The 15056-nt window shown below is 40.7% G+C and overlaps 2 protein-coding genes across 2 annotated transcripts; one reads left to right on the top strand and one right to left on the bottom strand.

Annotated features, from left to right (window-relative positions):
• The first annotated feature begins 1176 nt into the window (after positions 1-1176).
• hcls1 (hematopoietic cell-specific Lyn substrate 1) lies at positions 1177-12931 on the top strand. Its single transcript, XM_085137699.1, has 16 exons — positions 1177-1309; positions 2074-2157; positions 2256-2329; positions 2948-3071; positions 3217-3327; positions 4477-4531; positions 4619-4729; positions 4816-4926; positions 5008-5118; positions 5203-5258; positions 6580-6649; positions 6781-6932; positions 7011-7211; positions 10523-10685; positions 10769-10837; positions 11091-12931. Exons 2-16 carry the CDS (start codon positions 2074-2076, stop codon positions 11225-11227), a joined length of 1629 nt encoding a protein of 542 aa, XP_084993825.1. The 5' UTR covers positions 1177-1309; the 3' UTR covers positions 11228-12931.
• Positions 12932-13028: 97 nt separating this feature from the next.
• Positions 13029-15050, bottom strand: llph (LLP homolog, long-term synaptic facilitation factor). The gene is made up of 3 exons (XM_085137705.1): positions 14927-15050; positions 13636-13863; positions 13029-13511 (listed from the first exon to the last, which is right to left on the bottom strand). The coding sequence occupies exons 2-3, from the start codon at positions 13850-13852 to the stop codon at positions 13348-13350; spliced, it is 381 nt and encodes a 126-aa protein (XP_084993831.1). The 5' UTR covers positions 13853-13863; positions 14927-15050; the 3' UTR covers positions 13029-13347.
• Between the last annotated feature and the right edge of the window lie 6 nt (positions 15051-15056).

Consider the following 15056-nt stretch of genomic DNA (forward strand, 5'->3'; position numbering starts at 1 on the left):
GGAGACCATTTGAGTAGCGGGAACTCCCTGTCAGTGTTCAAAAACAAAGTGTGAGATGATTTGAGCTTTGTGACAATGTGTAAACATGTTGAACTCCAGTCCTCGAGGGCCAGCATCCTGCTTGTTTTTGAGATATCCCTTCTCTACCTGCTGCCGGTTACCTGGATCAGGTGTGCTTTGCCAATAAGAAGCTACAAGGGCAGGTTAGTTGGAAAACAAGCAAGACAGCGACCATTGAGGCCTATAATTCGACACCTGTGAGCTAAGATGAACTTGAATAATGGTGGCATACCTCCTGTTACACTGACTCACTGCACCATCTTGTGGTTCTCGGTGGTATTACACGAGAATACAGCCCAGTCTTAATGCGCCGTTCATGCTCATATCTGCACAATGACGCTTAGAAATCTTGCAAATAAGGTCACAGCTTTTGTTTCTTGACATTATTTTTGTAGATTTAGTTTATTTAATTTAATTTAATTTAATTACTTTTACTATGTAGGAGCGTTTTCGTTTGCTGACGTTATTTAGGGAGGTAGGCAGGAGCAGGATGCACCAGGATGCATTGCTTGCTTTTTGGTAACGGGATTGATTATTTTTCCCGAATACTTTAGGACCTACCCTCCCATGTCGCACCAGTGGCCTCCTGAGATTGGTTTTGACAAGCAGAAACTGCAAACGCTTTTAACCAACCCCATTTTTATTATTGAGGCATAGACAGACTCCAAAAGTGAGTGCTCATTATCATTTTCCCCACCTGTTTTAAGTTGTGTAAGCCCCCAAATGTTGCAACTGCACCACAGCAGCTGGTCTGTAATCACTCTACTTTTTTTTTTTTTTTTTTTAACTTTTTCTTTAAAGTCTGAAAATATAAGTACAAGTGGCATCTGTCTTTCTGTCTTAAATCGGTCTTAAACTGCTTTAGCTTGGAAACCATAAGAGGAGATTTTTATGACCTGAAACTGTTTAAGAGCGCATGTCTGGTGGACTTTCTTTGATTTCGGACGGTACTTGAATGCAGCACTTCACTATCTATATATTTTTTTAATCCCTACAATTAATTTAAACGCTTATATGTGAAAAATAAAATAAAACGGCCACGCTGCTGTCAGGTATGAACTCTTAAATCCCCAGGGCAGACAGGGGCGACACTTGTGCAGGTATTTTCACCAAAGCGCGCTCACGTGTGCTAGATCCGCGTTCACTCCTCGCCCGTTAGAGTGCGGCGACTTGTGCGAAGACCCCGCAGGACCGCTTACTGTTGCACATTATTCATCTAAACACGGGCAAACTGCGCAACAACTGAAAGGTAAAGATCTTATATTTGTATTCAAAGTGAAGCCACTAACAAGCCAGCGTCTAACTTTCCTCTGTTAATATTTCCGTTAAATTAAGGAAGTAGATGTAAGCAGTCGCAGTTTAAAGTGCTGCACAGTGAAACGTCAGTAGCGACAAATGTGACTTAACAGCCTCATGTTTTCAGATGCGAAGCATTTGGATGACATAAAAGTGATTAAATAATACGGGAATAAACTATTTTCTGCTTTTAACTCAGTGTTTACCTGAACTGTGTGTCCAATATTAAAAATAACAGGCCCAGCATTACTGAGACTGTCATTACTAGCCTAGAATTGCCATTTAAGGCAATAAAAGTGGCATAAAAATATAATTAAAGATAAATTGTAGCCAGCTACTGAAAAAGACTTCATTTTTATTAGATTATCTGCTTCCCTCACGACATAAAATCTCTTATTTCCACCTTATTAAAGATGATTTTAACATATGCAGTGCATAATGTTCTTAAATAATATATTATAATGCAGCTTTTTCAGTGTTTTAGTTACGTGTTTTATAAGATAAGTGTATGTTCTTTTTGGGGAAATGAACCATCATGTTCAGAATAACTTCCTTTTTGAGACTTGAGCAGAGTTTGGTCAGAGCTTGTGGTTGTGTGTTAGTTTATTTTTAGTGATCACCTAAACAGAGAATAATCATTTTAATGCACGAAGGGGTCGTTGATCTTAATTGCATCTGTCCTTTGTGGCTCACTGTGTTTTAATCTCCCACCCCCAGATGTGGAAGTCAGTGGTGGGCCACAATGTGAGCATGAAGGTGGCTGGAGAGGGGGATGACTGGGAGACGGACCCTGACTTTGAGGTACTGTGTACTTCCTGGAGTGAGCGTCACTGTAGGGAGGGTTGGGTAGACACCCCCGCGTCAATCATTTCTGATTTTGTGTTTATGTGTTTTTTTAGAATGACGTGTCAGAGCAGGAGCAGAGGTGGGGGGCCAAAACCATCGAGGGCTCAGGACGTAAAGAACACATCAGGTGAAAAGACGTGCAGCCTGTTCCTGGAAATATTATTTTTATAGTGCACGTAGATGAGTTCAGGACATAGTGGGTGCTGTGCAGCAACAGGAAGAGGAAGTGAGAGCAGAGCGTAAGCTGTCGAGCCGCGAGTCTTTCCTAATATGGATAATGTATGATGATGGTGATGTTGACAACTCTTTGACAGTGATATTTAAACCTCTGCTGACCGGGTGGGACAGATTTTGTATCAATCGTGGCTTATTCAGGGTCAATAATTCACTCGTTAATGAATATTTGGTAACCTTCAAAGTTGCTGTGGATCCTCATCAAGCAGAAAACTTAATTAATCTTCTAAGAGAGTGTTGTGGTTAGTTACACAGACACATGACCCACCCTATTGGGAAAACCCGCCCATTAGCAGTATCCATGTACTCAGAGCTTCTGAGCATTTGTGACCCTGAATTTGTGACTCGTAAGAGATTTTAATATTGGAACGGATTAAGAGTAAGCAGCAGAGGAACAACTACTATACTAACAGTTTAAAATTGCCATGATGAGTGTATCAGTGTTAGTGATTGAGTTCGCAATAGCATGAACTCCGTCTGTTTCACTATTCATGTGTTTTGGCCCCTGCAGTGTTGCAGAGCTCAGAAGCAAGGTCACTGAGGAGCATGAGAAGGTGAAGCAGAAGGAGAACATTCCCAAAGCATCGTACGGATATGGAGGGAAGTTTGGAGTGGAGACGGATCGAATGGACAAGGTTAACACGTTTTTCTCATTGAAATCTGAATTATGGTGATATGCTTCTATCATTTACTGCGACTCCTCTTTACCCTCGACTCTGTGCCCACCATTTCTTTAAACTGTGTCCTTTTTGTTTGAACGGATGTGTCTCTGCTGTCCAGGTGGCTCTGGGTAGCGACTATGTAGCAGAGGTGGAGAAGCACTCTTCCCAGAAAGATGCAGCGAAAGGGTTCGGAGGGAAATATGGTGTTCAGAAGGACCGCGTGGATAAGGTGAGAAGACAAGCAGACTCTTTCACAATAGGCAACAATAAGTAAAAGGGAGCACACTGCACCCACATTAACATCTTTTCTTTGATATTCTGTAACTCAGATGTAATTTAAATGACATGATGAGGTCTCCTTCTCTGCTGTGTTTCTGTCTGCTGCTCTATGCCATCAAACAACAGGATTCATTCAATTCTATTTTATTTATATAGCGCCAAATCACAACAACAGTTGCCCTAAAGGGCTTTAATTATAAGGTGAAGACCTTACAATAATACAAAGAAAACAAAGAAAATCACAACATTCATATGACCCACTGTGAGCAAGTGCTTTGGTGACAGTGGGAAGGAAGAACTCCCTTTTAACTGGAACAAACCTCCAGTAGAGACTGGCTCATGGAGGGGCGGCCATCTGCTGTGAACGGTACAGTTAAAACTGGGATCTATTATACTTTCCATTGTTTCTATTATACCTACATATACTGGTGGATACTCCTTTTAAACATGGTCAAAGTTTTAAATCCGAAGCCTATGTACAAGTACTTCCTGTAAGCCAAATACAGCTGGTTTCAGACATTTTGGCTCTGTATGACATCAGTAAGAGTGGATATGGTCATCTCAGACACACAGCTCTGGTTTCGAGCACAATAGTCCAACCGACATGATGTTCAGATCGTCTGGCGTAGCCAATCAGAAGCTGACTTTAAGGAAAGGGAAAGGGGTCAATGATAGCCTGTTTTTACAACAAATAGAGAAATGAGACTCAGTTTTTATGGGAAGAGAGGTCCAGCAGAGGCAGGTTCAGTGAGGGGCAGCCATCTGTTGTTGGGGTGTGAGGGGAAGGAGAGGAGAGGACATGGAGTAGTGACATATAAACGCATCAGCAGTGGAAAAGAAGAACTCAGTGCATCATGGGAAGTCCTACAGCATCCTGAGCCTTACAGCATCCGTGGGTGAGGCTTCAGTGTCACCTGATCCAGCTCTATTTATTAGCTTTGTCAAAAAGAAAAGTTTGAACCCTAATCTTAAAAGTAGAGAGAGTGTCTGTCTCCTTAATTCAACATTGGGAGCCTGTTCCACAGCTGAAGTTTCTTCAGTAAGAAAAGTTCCACACATACGATGCTTAATATTTATTATGATTTCAATCTTTGTGCAGTCTGCCGTCGGCTTTGAATACAAAGGAGAAGTGCAGCAGCATGGATCTCAGAAAGGTACGTCTACTGTCCTGCATCTGTCATTCACTATTCTCCTATCAGAAGTTTGTCTAAATCTTAAATTCTTATAACTTACTGCTTTAGATTACTCAAAGGGATTTGGAGGAAAGTACGGTGTCGAGAAAGACAAAGTGGACAAGGCGGCTTTGGGGTACGACTACAAGAGTCAAACTGAGAAGCATCAGTCACAGAAAGGTGAGTTCAGGTTGTAGCAACTGTCTCTTTTTATATTATGTGCTTTATATTTGCTTTTTTATGCATTTGAAATTTATTTTCACCAGACTACGCTAAGGGATTTGGAGGGAAATATGGGGTGGAGAAGGAGAAGGTAGACAAAGCTGCCATGGGGTATGACTATAAAGGAGAAACAGAGAAGCATCAGTCGCAGAAAGGTGAGTTAAAATTGCAGCTTTTGCAGGTTCGGCCACCGTTTTTTTTTTTTTCATGACACTTGATTGCTTTATTCTGTGCAGATTACTCAAAGGGATTTGGAGGAAAATTTGGTGTTGAGAAGGAGAAAGTCGACAAAGCTGCGTTGGGGTACGATTACAAAGCGGAGACGGAGAAACATCAGTCGCAAAAAGGTTAGAGGAGAGAGCCACGGATGTGTTATTTACAGGAACAGACTTCCTGTATTCATCACACTGATGAAGTGCTTCTGTGTTCAGATTATTCAGCAGGTTTCGGTGGCCGGTATGGCGTACAGGCAGACCGCATGGATAAGGTCAGCATCAAGGATGAAATTCTGTATTATTGTCTTTGGATTCATTGTTTAATCTGGAATAAAATGGAAAGTAGCCATAACATCTGGGGAATAATTAATACTTTGGAAAAAGTGAAGCACACATGCTAAATGTTGGAATTAACATCGATTATTTCTGTTTTCATTTTCATAAAATGAACTTAAAAATGTTTTAATACCTACCTAAAACCTTAAAGTCCTCCTCCACCACTGTACATCTTATTCTTAGCCTGAATAGTCTGCTTGTTCTGTATAACCAGAATAAACATTCTTATTTATGAGACCGTTGTTGGTCTGTTCCCATCTTACTCACTGATTTGACTTACTGTCAAAAAGGTAAAGGATGTTATTGTATTCACACAGTGGTGGATCTAGAAAGTTTTACATGGGGGGCAAAGGAAGGGCAAGAGGTCTAGGGTGGCACATACCTCTTCAGTGAAGTATGTAAAAATACCTTATATGTAGTTGGGCCAGTTGCCCCCTTTGCCCCCCTGTAGATCCTCCCTTGTCTTTACAGCCCAGTCTGTTTCATCTTTATCACTTTAAATTTCATACTTATTTTGGAAGGAAATTTTAAAAAAAAAACAAAAAAACAAAAAACGATGGTGACTGTTTGGGTCTTCTTCCAGACCTTTGCAAGTGGTGACATATCTAAATAACTTGTACTTGTACTTGTACAACTAGACTGATGTCTTGTCACGTTCAAAGTCATTGTAGAACCTTTGGCACAACTTGTTAAAAGATTTAAGTGAGTGGGCCTGAACCTTACTACACCCCCATCTGGCCTGAGGTGACACTGACAGTTACCGATGCTTTATTGTATAATTCTTTTGTGTATGTTGTTGCTGTGTAACCACTGTTGATTCAGCTACAGCCTATCTTAGCCAAGGAACTTCTGCAAAAAAAGATTTTTAATCTTAGGCAAAAGCATAAAAAAAAACAAAAAACCATCAAACATCTTGCTTCTTGGGACTTTGATCACATTTTTAGCTCCATTTATTTTGTGGTTTAGCCTGAGTATCAGAGGTCCCCAGTAACAGATTGGCCCAGATGTGCCCACATCATCAGCTGAAATAAGGCTGTTTCAGAGCTTGTACATCATCCTGATCTGACAGGAACAGACAAGCAGCAGATTGTCAAACCACCAGCTTTTAATTTTTAATTTTGATTTATTTCCTGCCAGTCAGTTAATCGCCTGCTTGAGTATTCTTGCAGCTGTAACCATCATTATTGAAACATGATGTCTGTAGTGACAATTCAAACTTCTGAAAAATAATTCTTTCTTTCTATTATTAACCTCTAGAGTGCAGCAGGCTTCACAGACATGGACTCCCCGACCTCTGCATATAAAAAGACACAGCCAGTAGAGGCTTGTAAGTTCATTTGTTTCTCCAACATAATCACTCACACTCTGCCATCTGTCTGGCAAGCAATTAAATCCACAACTGTTCAATGATTTCCATTATGCACTGCATTCATATTCACTTTGGATTTTATTATGCAGCGAGTGCAGGTGCAGGGAAACTGAAAGCACGCTTTGAGAATATGGCCAAGGCTTCCGATGAGGAGAACAGGAAGAAAGCAGAAGAAGAGAGAGCGAGGAGGCAAGCCAGAGAGAGCCGAGAGCGAGAGGAGGCCAAACGCAGACAGCAGCAGGTACGCTGCGCTGCAAAAATGTAAAGAGCTACAAGGTGAGCTGTTTTCAGCTCACGTGATTGATGTTCTTTCTTTTAGGAGGAAGAAAGAAGAAGAGAGGAGGAATCTCAAGTACCACCAGTTCATCATGTTGATCCAGAGGATGATATGCCAACACCAGAAATCCACCGTCGCACTCCAGAGATTCAGAAAGAGCTGGAGCCAGAGCCAGAGCCAGAGCCGGAGCTGGAGCTGGAGCCAGAGCCAGAGCCGGAGCTGGAGCCAGAGCCGGAGCCGGTGGTGAGAAACACATATGAAAAATCAGATGTACCAAATAACAACTCGTGTTTAAAACATGGGACTCATATTCACCCATCTTTCCTCCAGCATGCACATATTTATATATATTTATATGTTTTTGTATATATAGGTATACATATACCTATATATACAAAAAACTTGAATTTTACTATGTTTATTTATCGTATAAAATAAGTTAAATGTCACCGTTATTATAACAGCAGGGGTGTCCAAATTCAGAGGCTGCATTCACCTGAGGACCCGGGCTTCGTGGTCTAAGTGGCCGGGTCCTCCAAAAGCCGGGTAACTGGAAATGAGCGATGGTGAAATTGGACAGTCTAGCCTTCAGAATTACGTCACGAGCTTTCTCGGTGCAGTGAAACTCTGCCGTCTGCTCCTTGCTGTCTAAAATATAACCAGACGCTGGCATAAATTCTCTACCATCTCCCACTTCTGTTTAATCACTTTTCTGTTTGACATTTATTCAGCTGTGTGAAAACCCCGGAGGAACCCTCCCGAGGGATTAATAAAGTTTTATTTAATCTAATCTAATCTAATAACTTTAATCTCAGCCAAACCCATTTACTCACGAACAATTAAAACACTGAAAAAGGCCAAACAATAACATGTTTAAGTTATCTAAGTGACTTATATATCATGTTTAACCTGACTAGCAAAAGGCCGCGGGGATTTGAAAACAATGTGCCGGGAGTTTGTTGTTCTTGCCGGCTCAGATATTTGAAGATTACACAGCTACATTCTCGCCTGAAAATATGTTAAAAGTTTATTTTGCGACCCAGAAAGATTAATAAGAGTAATATTAAAACTAAGTAGCTGCAGTAGTAGTAGCCATTGTTGGAAACTGGCATTGGCTGGGCCAATCTGGGATATGGTTTTTCAATTTTGTTGTCCGGGTGGAAAATCAGGAGAAATTCGGAAGAATGGTGGCTCCGGGAGATTTTCGGGAGGGGCACTGAAATTCGGGATTCTCCTGGAAAAATCAGGGGGGTTGGCATGTATGCCAATCCATGACTGATAGTGTTTGGTTGTGTGCATTGTGATTTATCCAGGTATGCAGGTATTTCAGATACTGTTCATCTGCTGTAGATAGTTGTTTAGATCTGCCACTTCTTTTTGTTTGGCCTCCACTTTTCCAGTTTCCTCAAATTTGTAAGGACACATACATATACTGCCAGTGTTGGGGAGTAACGGAATACATGTACCGCCGTTACGTATTTAAAATACAAAATATGAGTAACTGTATTCCGTTACAGTTACCGTTTAAAAAGGTGGTATTTAGAATACAGTTACTTTGTTGAAATAAATGGATTACACGGCGGTACTTCCCTGTTTCATATTGTCGCGAGTCAGGACTGTTTGGGTTTTGTTTGACAGCTTCGTTCTGTTGTTCCAGGCGGCAGCGTTACGGTTGCCATGGTTACAGGGTGACGCTCTCTCTCCGTGTTTCCTGGGTGAGAGAGCGCCTGTTGTTGTTGTGCTAAGCTAATAGGCAGAATGCTACAGGTATAGCTCCAAAGAATGTAGCATCATAGGCAGTGTAGTCCGTGCTGCAGGGAGAATGGACTGCCATACACGTTATGTGTCTGTGAGCGAGGGAGGGAGAAAAAGGAAAAGTAAGAGCTGTCATCGAGCAAAAACGGGAGCTGGAAGCATGTAAATATAATAATAACCACTGCAGCCAAGAAGAGTGCCTGACGAGCCCAGTTGTAAGTAAGCTATTAAGACTCGACTGTACACCGTGTTCGTGTTTTCCTCCAAAAACAATAAGTTCAGTTGGAGCAGCCTTTCAGCGCCTCTCTGTCTCTCGCTAGCAAAGTTGACCCAGACAACAGAGTTAAGCTAGTTTTCGGCTACGAGCCCGACACAGAACCCACCGTATTAGTCAGAGGTCCCTTTACTACGGTTCGGAGCCGCGGACCTTCAGTAACAGTAATAAATCACTGCAATAGTACATTCATGTAGTTGTAAACAGCATGATACTATATTAAGTAATCCATTGTATTTAGAATACGTTACTCTCATTGAGTAACGTAACGGAATACCTTACAGAATACATTTTGGGGCATGTATTCTGTATTCTGTATTGGAATACATTTTAAAAGTAACCTTCCCAACACTGTATACTGCACACCATACTATCAAGATAATGTGTGTTTTATAGCTAAAAGCTCTATGGGAATCACCTTATTGGTACAAAGACACTATTCAAGTCTGTTAGACTGTCTTATCTTTGGAATTTTTCATAAATTCATTAAAGAAATGGAGACAAATTGTGTGTTTTTGTAACAAATGTGTTTTTAGGCAAAGTCACCATTTAAAACTGGTTCTTTGCTAAGTTGTCTTTTATGTGTAGACACCTAATTGGTGAGTTAGGAGCCTTTTTTATCCTTGGACAATTCACAGGTCAGTAGTAGCATAATTCTGCAAAATGTTTTTGGTTTGTGGATGTGGAAAAGCAGAAAGAAAATAGGTCCTATGTGAAAATGTTTACAGTAGACTTTGAGGCTATTAGGTTTTTTTTTAAACAAAAAAGGCAAAACCATGTGGTGCAAAATGCTGTAAGAAGAGAGACATCTTCACAGCTGATATCTCCAAAACTCAGCAACTAACCTAATTCAGTCTCTGAAACTGGTTCCTTTCTGATTATCCTCACCTGTGATGCTTAACTACAAATCATCTAAATCCACTTATGAGCCAAAGGTAGCAGAAGAGCATCATCACACCACGATGAAGGCCACAACCACAAGTTAGCATGTTTGATAACATGCTCATGAAATTTTAAACAAGTGCTACTTATTTACCTTTGAGTACTCAACGTCTCTCAGTACTTTGTGACTTCACTCCTTTGCCTGTTGCACACAGTCCCAGTGCTTCTCACTGAGGACATGAATGTTTAAAGGACAGCGACATGCAGACATTTGCACCTGCAGGATGGAAATTGTCATTGAAGCTAAAATAAGTAAGTTGGCCCTATGTTAGATTTTATACAGATGCCGGACATTATGGAACAAAGACATGGCTTTTTAAAGGAGGCCAAATTAAAATATAAAGGAATAAATAAAATAACAGCCTAAATCAGCACCTGGAGACATTTAAAGATGGCTGATGAACAGAAAGAGTTGGTTCCAGAAGTAAATTTAAGATTACACCATATTTTTCCCAAATTATCCCTTTGTCCATCTCAAAATTCAGATGTTTAGCTCTGAATATAATGCTGGCACGCTACTGGGACTCATCTCAGCTCACCTCCAGGATTTGAAATCGGTGACTTCGAGCATTGCTGTTTTCAGGAGGAACCAGAATACGAGGAGCCCCCGGCCTTGCCACCACGCTTGGACGATTTTGAGGAAGCGGGCGCCCCTCCTCTGCCTGAAAGGTCAATAGATGTGGATGATGATGATGGAGAGTATGAAGACATCGGTCATCCCCCTCCTCCTCCTCCTCAGCGTAAAGGTCTGCCTCTAAGCAAAGCCGTGAGTTAATCAGGACCCCTTTCGTGGCTACTGATCATTAATCTCGCATATTTTATCTCCCAGCTGACGATAATGACTATGAAGACCTGACATGTGGCCAGAAAGCAATAGCGATTTATGACTATGTGGGAGGTAAGACTCTCCATTTTCTATGTTTCATGATGAATGTGACCTTGTGCACATATAAATGTCACACCTATACATTCAGTACTCATTGTGGAATCTGATCTGTGCTATTTTGGTTTGCCTTGTTTACATACTGAAAGGGGATCGTGAGCACAGGTGTTCCTTTGGCCTTTGACGCTGTGACACAAGTGCTTTTGTTTGTATTTATTTTTCTTTTTAAATGTGAGCATAAATCCTTTGCTTTTCTTTTTTCACACAGAGGCCGATGACGAGATCTCCTTCAATCCAGACGACATGATCTACAACATAGAGATGATTGACGAGGGCTGGTGGAAGGGACAGTGTCACGGACGTACCGGTCTGTTCCCGGCCGCTTACGTTCAGCTGATCGAGTGAGCAACACGCTCCCAAAGTCTATTTTTGCACAAGCTTCACTTAAACAAACTTCAATATTGTTGAACAGGAGGAAGAATTTGTATTTAACAATCAAATCAGAGCAAATTTTTAAAATCAGTTGATTTGTATTGTATTATAATAATATTTTGCTTTGAATGTGCCGACTGAAAAAGCATCAGGCCAAACCTGATCAGAAGCAAACGTGTACACCTCTGCAAGGAACTGATGGTATATGACCTTATTCTTCATTTCTTTCACTGGATTTTTATTTTACCAATGTAATCACAGTTATGACCAGAAATGGCTCTGCTATTCTAATAAAAGCCTCCTGGCAACCTGTGCTTTGTCTTTCCTCTGATGCGGTTACAGTGACCTAAAAACACTTTTGTGGAGCACCAGCTGATCATTTTAGGCATCGCCATCTTAGTGTTTGGACACAGTGATGAACGAGGTGATGATTAATCCTTAAACATGTAACGACTCTGCAGCAGGCGTGATTTCTTGCGCACTTAAACGTTGCATGTTCATCGGTATAACACCATGTTTATGTTAGTATTACAAAAAAGAGAAGAATTATGAAGTGTGGGAAAGAAAACCCTTAATATGTATTTTACTGTGAAACAGTAGCTTCAAAGCTATGCAGGCCAAGTCATCTTCTCTATGCACAGCCACAAACCATAATGGCTGGAGAACATCTGTTTTATTATTCTACCCGTGTTTCCAAAATTTAATTATAAGAATCCAACATTGATAATAAAACATTTGGCAGTCTAACAGAAATGGTAAAAGTAGAAAACCCTCGCAAAAAGATTAGGCCAGTATCACGTTAACTATGGCTAAGGACCGGCATTAAACAGGTCACTTTATTGTGCAGCGATTTCAGGCAATTACCTGACAGGTGAAAGATCCTGGTTCGCTTTATTTTATTTTTTAATTTAAGAGCTATAACTGGGGAGACACAGGTCTGGCCTTTTATGATATACCTCCATAGCAGCCACTGCTACACAGGTATAGCAAAAATAAATCACCAGATGATAGACATAGCCTATGGTGCACATTTTAAGAAATGTTAAAGTTTTTCTTTTCAATATATTGTACGAGCCGGACCTTCTTGTAATTTTTTAAAGTGCTCTTGACTAGTTCTTCTGACCTGCTTCATAGTTTTGGACTTTGGCTGCTTTTTTTAAACTCATTTTCAGCCCAGTCATTGTACCCGACCAATTTAGAGGAATATTTGTTTGATTGTTGAAACACTTAACACTGAACTATGAATCATTCAAGTGTAACCCCCCCCCACACACACACCTAACTCAAGATAGGTGTATACACATAACAGACAACTTAGCAATGAACTAATTTTAAGTTGTGTTTACTAGTCTGTCATTTATTGTCATTTCTTTAGTTGAATGTATGAAAAACGGCAAAGATAACACAGTGTTGAAGGGCTTGAAATAGGAGTTTTGCACCAACGAGGTGATTGTCGGCATATCTCGGCATGTTGTGCATGCAGTGTGTCCATAAAAAGAGGAAACCGGTACACAATACACAATAAGTACACAATAAAAGAGGCACCATCACATCTGCATCCACCATGCACTTTTGCACAGTACTGGAATTGTAAAGAATGTGCGTAATGAATTAAAGTTATGACAAACAACAATTGAAATTATAAATCATATTAAAATACTAATAATTCTGTTTTTGACACACCTCCAGGAGCCACTGGAAGTGTGTCAAAAGAGTTGCATGATGTCAAGAAAATGAAAAGAACAAGTGAACAGAATAAATCATAGGACAGATGTTTTTATGGGAGTTTAGAGACTTTTAACTTGCGGCAGAGAATACACGTGCACCACTCACATTTCTGCAGTCAGACACACTACACACGTTTTCCGTCCTCTGATCTCAAGTCAGAGAGGGTTTTGCTGTTCCATGAGAACAAACCAGTTTCTGCAGTGAACTTCTGTACGATCTCAGGCTCTGTGGCAAAGCCCGGGAATCTTCAAATCCACCAGACACAATGAAATTTAATTAAGAAACACAACACTTATCACGAAAGGATGCTGTGTTTTAGCTTCCAGAGTCTTCAAGCTAGAATTACGGTCTTCCTGTTTAGTAGTTTACCAGGCAACATTCTTCTTCTTCTTGCCCTTGCCACCTTTCTTTCCCAATCGTTTGCCCCTCATTTTCTTGGCCTGCCGCTGGCTCATCCACGCCGGATACTGTCCATGTTCATCCAGAAGAGTTTTCTTGTTGCGCTTGCTGTCCATGTCCATCTTGCCATCTGAAACACAGACACGCACACATGATACGATACATGTGACACAGAAAAAGGTGTGACATCACCTCATAATTAAAAACAAAAAAAAATTTATAAAGGCTGCTGACTGTGGTGCTCACTGTCTTACCATCGGGCTCTGCCTCCTCCATGTTAACGTCGGCCTGCTTCTTTATCTTCTCAGCTGGCACCACTGTGGCGATCTCCTGCATGTCGGTCATGGCGACTTCTCCTTTCTTATCAAGGGTCAGAGCTTGTTTCAGACGATTCAGCTCCTTTGGAGCGTTCTTCTTTCTCTTCTCTGCCCGCATCTTTCGCTTAAATTTACTCCGAAGGCTTTTTGCCATTTTTAAAGATGCTGCGAAGACATTAACAAATCACCAGTCAAGCAAACTTGGGTTCACATTTTTTTTAGGACTTTCACATGTATCCTTACACCACACAACAGTAAAAACAAGAGAAGACAAATGGATGGTCTGAGGCGACATGTCTCGCCAATGACTGCCGATTTCTTCCACACTGCCTGAGCTGAAGCCCGGGATTCAGGAGGACGTTTGGATTTTAATTAATCTATGATTTACTTTTAAGAACCTCAAGACGATGTATATTATTTAAATATGACATGTATTTGTGTAGGTAGGTAGAATGAAAAAAAAAATCCATTTATTACGGTTTTTTTTTAGTAATACTACTAACAAAAAAAACCCAGAATGAAAATAAACTGTGCAACATCTTTACAAACTAACTAATAAAGTTAAGTAAACCTGGGAGAGAAGTCTAAATAAAACTGATTACGCATTCAGTCTTCTTCTACACCTCTATAAATATTGAGCTGGTCTTTAGTACCAAACACTGATATTAAAAATATTATAAATCCCAGCAGATCAGCATCTTCTTAAACAGTCTACTATGCCGCATTCAAACTCGCCTACATCACCTTTCTTTCACATTTCACTAAATCCACCGAGTTGCTGCCGCGTGATTGGCTGAATCGTAAACAGATGTACCTGTGTGATGTGCCACAAAGTGGCCGACAAGTGCAGTACTACAATTTTCCTTCCATGATTAATAACGTAAACCTAAGGACTTTATAGGCAAGTTAGGATTGGCGAATCCACTTAGCTGTTAAATCTCAACAAAACGGGAATGAGCAGCTTCGGTGATAAACTTTAGCGTTTGGTCTGTTGAACATTTACAGCACTACATCATCATCATCCACCCCCCTCCAAAAAGAAATGGTAAAATGCTGTTAATTCCGTTTAGTTACACGATACTGGCCGTCACAATAAGCCTAGCAAGTTAGCTACCCAACTCCTAGTGAGGCACCAGTCTTAAAAACACACAAAAATAGCCTCTTTTCATCACTAAACTCATACAGGTGTGATCATTAATCCACTATATGACATACAAGTGTGACTTACTTTTCACAGAAGCAGCAGATGAGCTTTTTGACGCTTAAACTGTGTGAACAACACACTCTTCTACTCCGCACACGTGTTTAGAAGCTTGGGGAAAAAATGTATCACGTGCTTTGGAAAGAGCTGCAATACG

Source organism: Neolamprologus multifasciatus, chromosome 17 (genome assembly GCF_963576455.1).
Source record: "Neolamprologus multifasciatus chromosome 17, fNeoMul1.2, whole genome shotgun sequence".
Classification (NCBI taxonomy): Eukaryota; Metazoa; Chordata; class Actinopteri; order Cichliformes; family Cichlidae; genus Neolamprologus; species Neolamprologus multifasciatus.

What these genes read in the sequence shown, in the direction of transcription:
- hcls1 (XM_085137699.1), top strand. Translation starts at nt 2,074, where the DNA reads ATGTGGAAGTCAGTGGTGGGCCACAATGTGAGCATGAAGGTGGCTGGA. An exon ending in AGACGGACCCTGACTTTGAG is followed by an intron (nt 2,158 to 2,255) that starts GTACTGTGTACT and finishes GTGTTTTTTTAG; the next exon opens with AATGACGTGTCAGAGCAGGA. An exon ending in GGACGTAAAGAACACATCAG is followed by an intron (nt 2,330 to 2,947) that starts GTGAAAAGACGT and finishes TGGCCCCTGCAG; the next exon opens with TGTTGCAGAGCTCAGAAGCA.
- llph (XM_085137705.1), bottom strand. Translation starts at nt 13,852, where the DNA reads ATGGCAAAAAGCCTTCGGAGTAAATTTAAGCGAAAGATGCGGGCAGAG. An exon ending in GGAGGAGGCAGAGCCCGATG is followed by an intron (nt 13,512 to 13,635) that starts GTAAGACAGTGA and finishes TCTGTGTTTCAG; the next exon opens with ATGGCAAGATGGACATGGAC.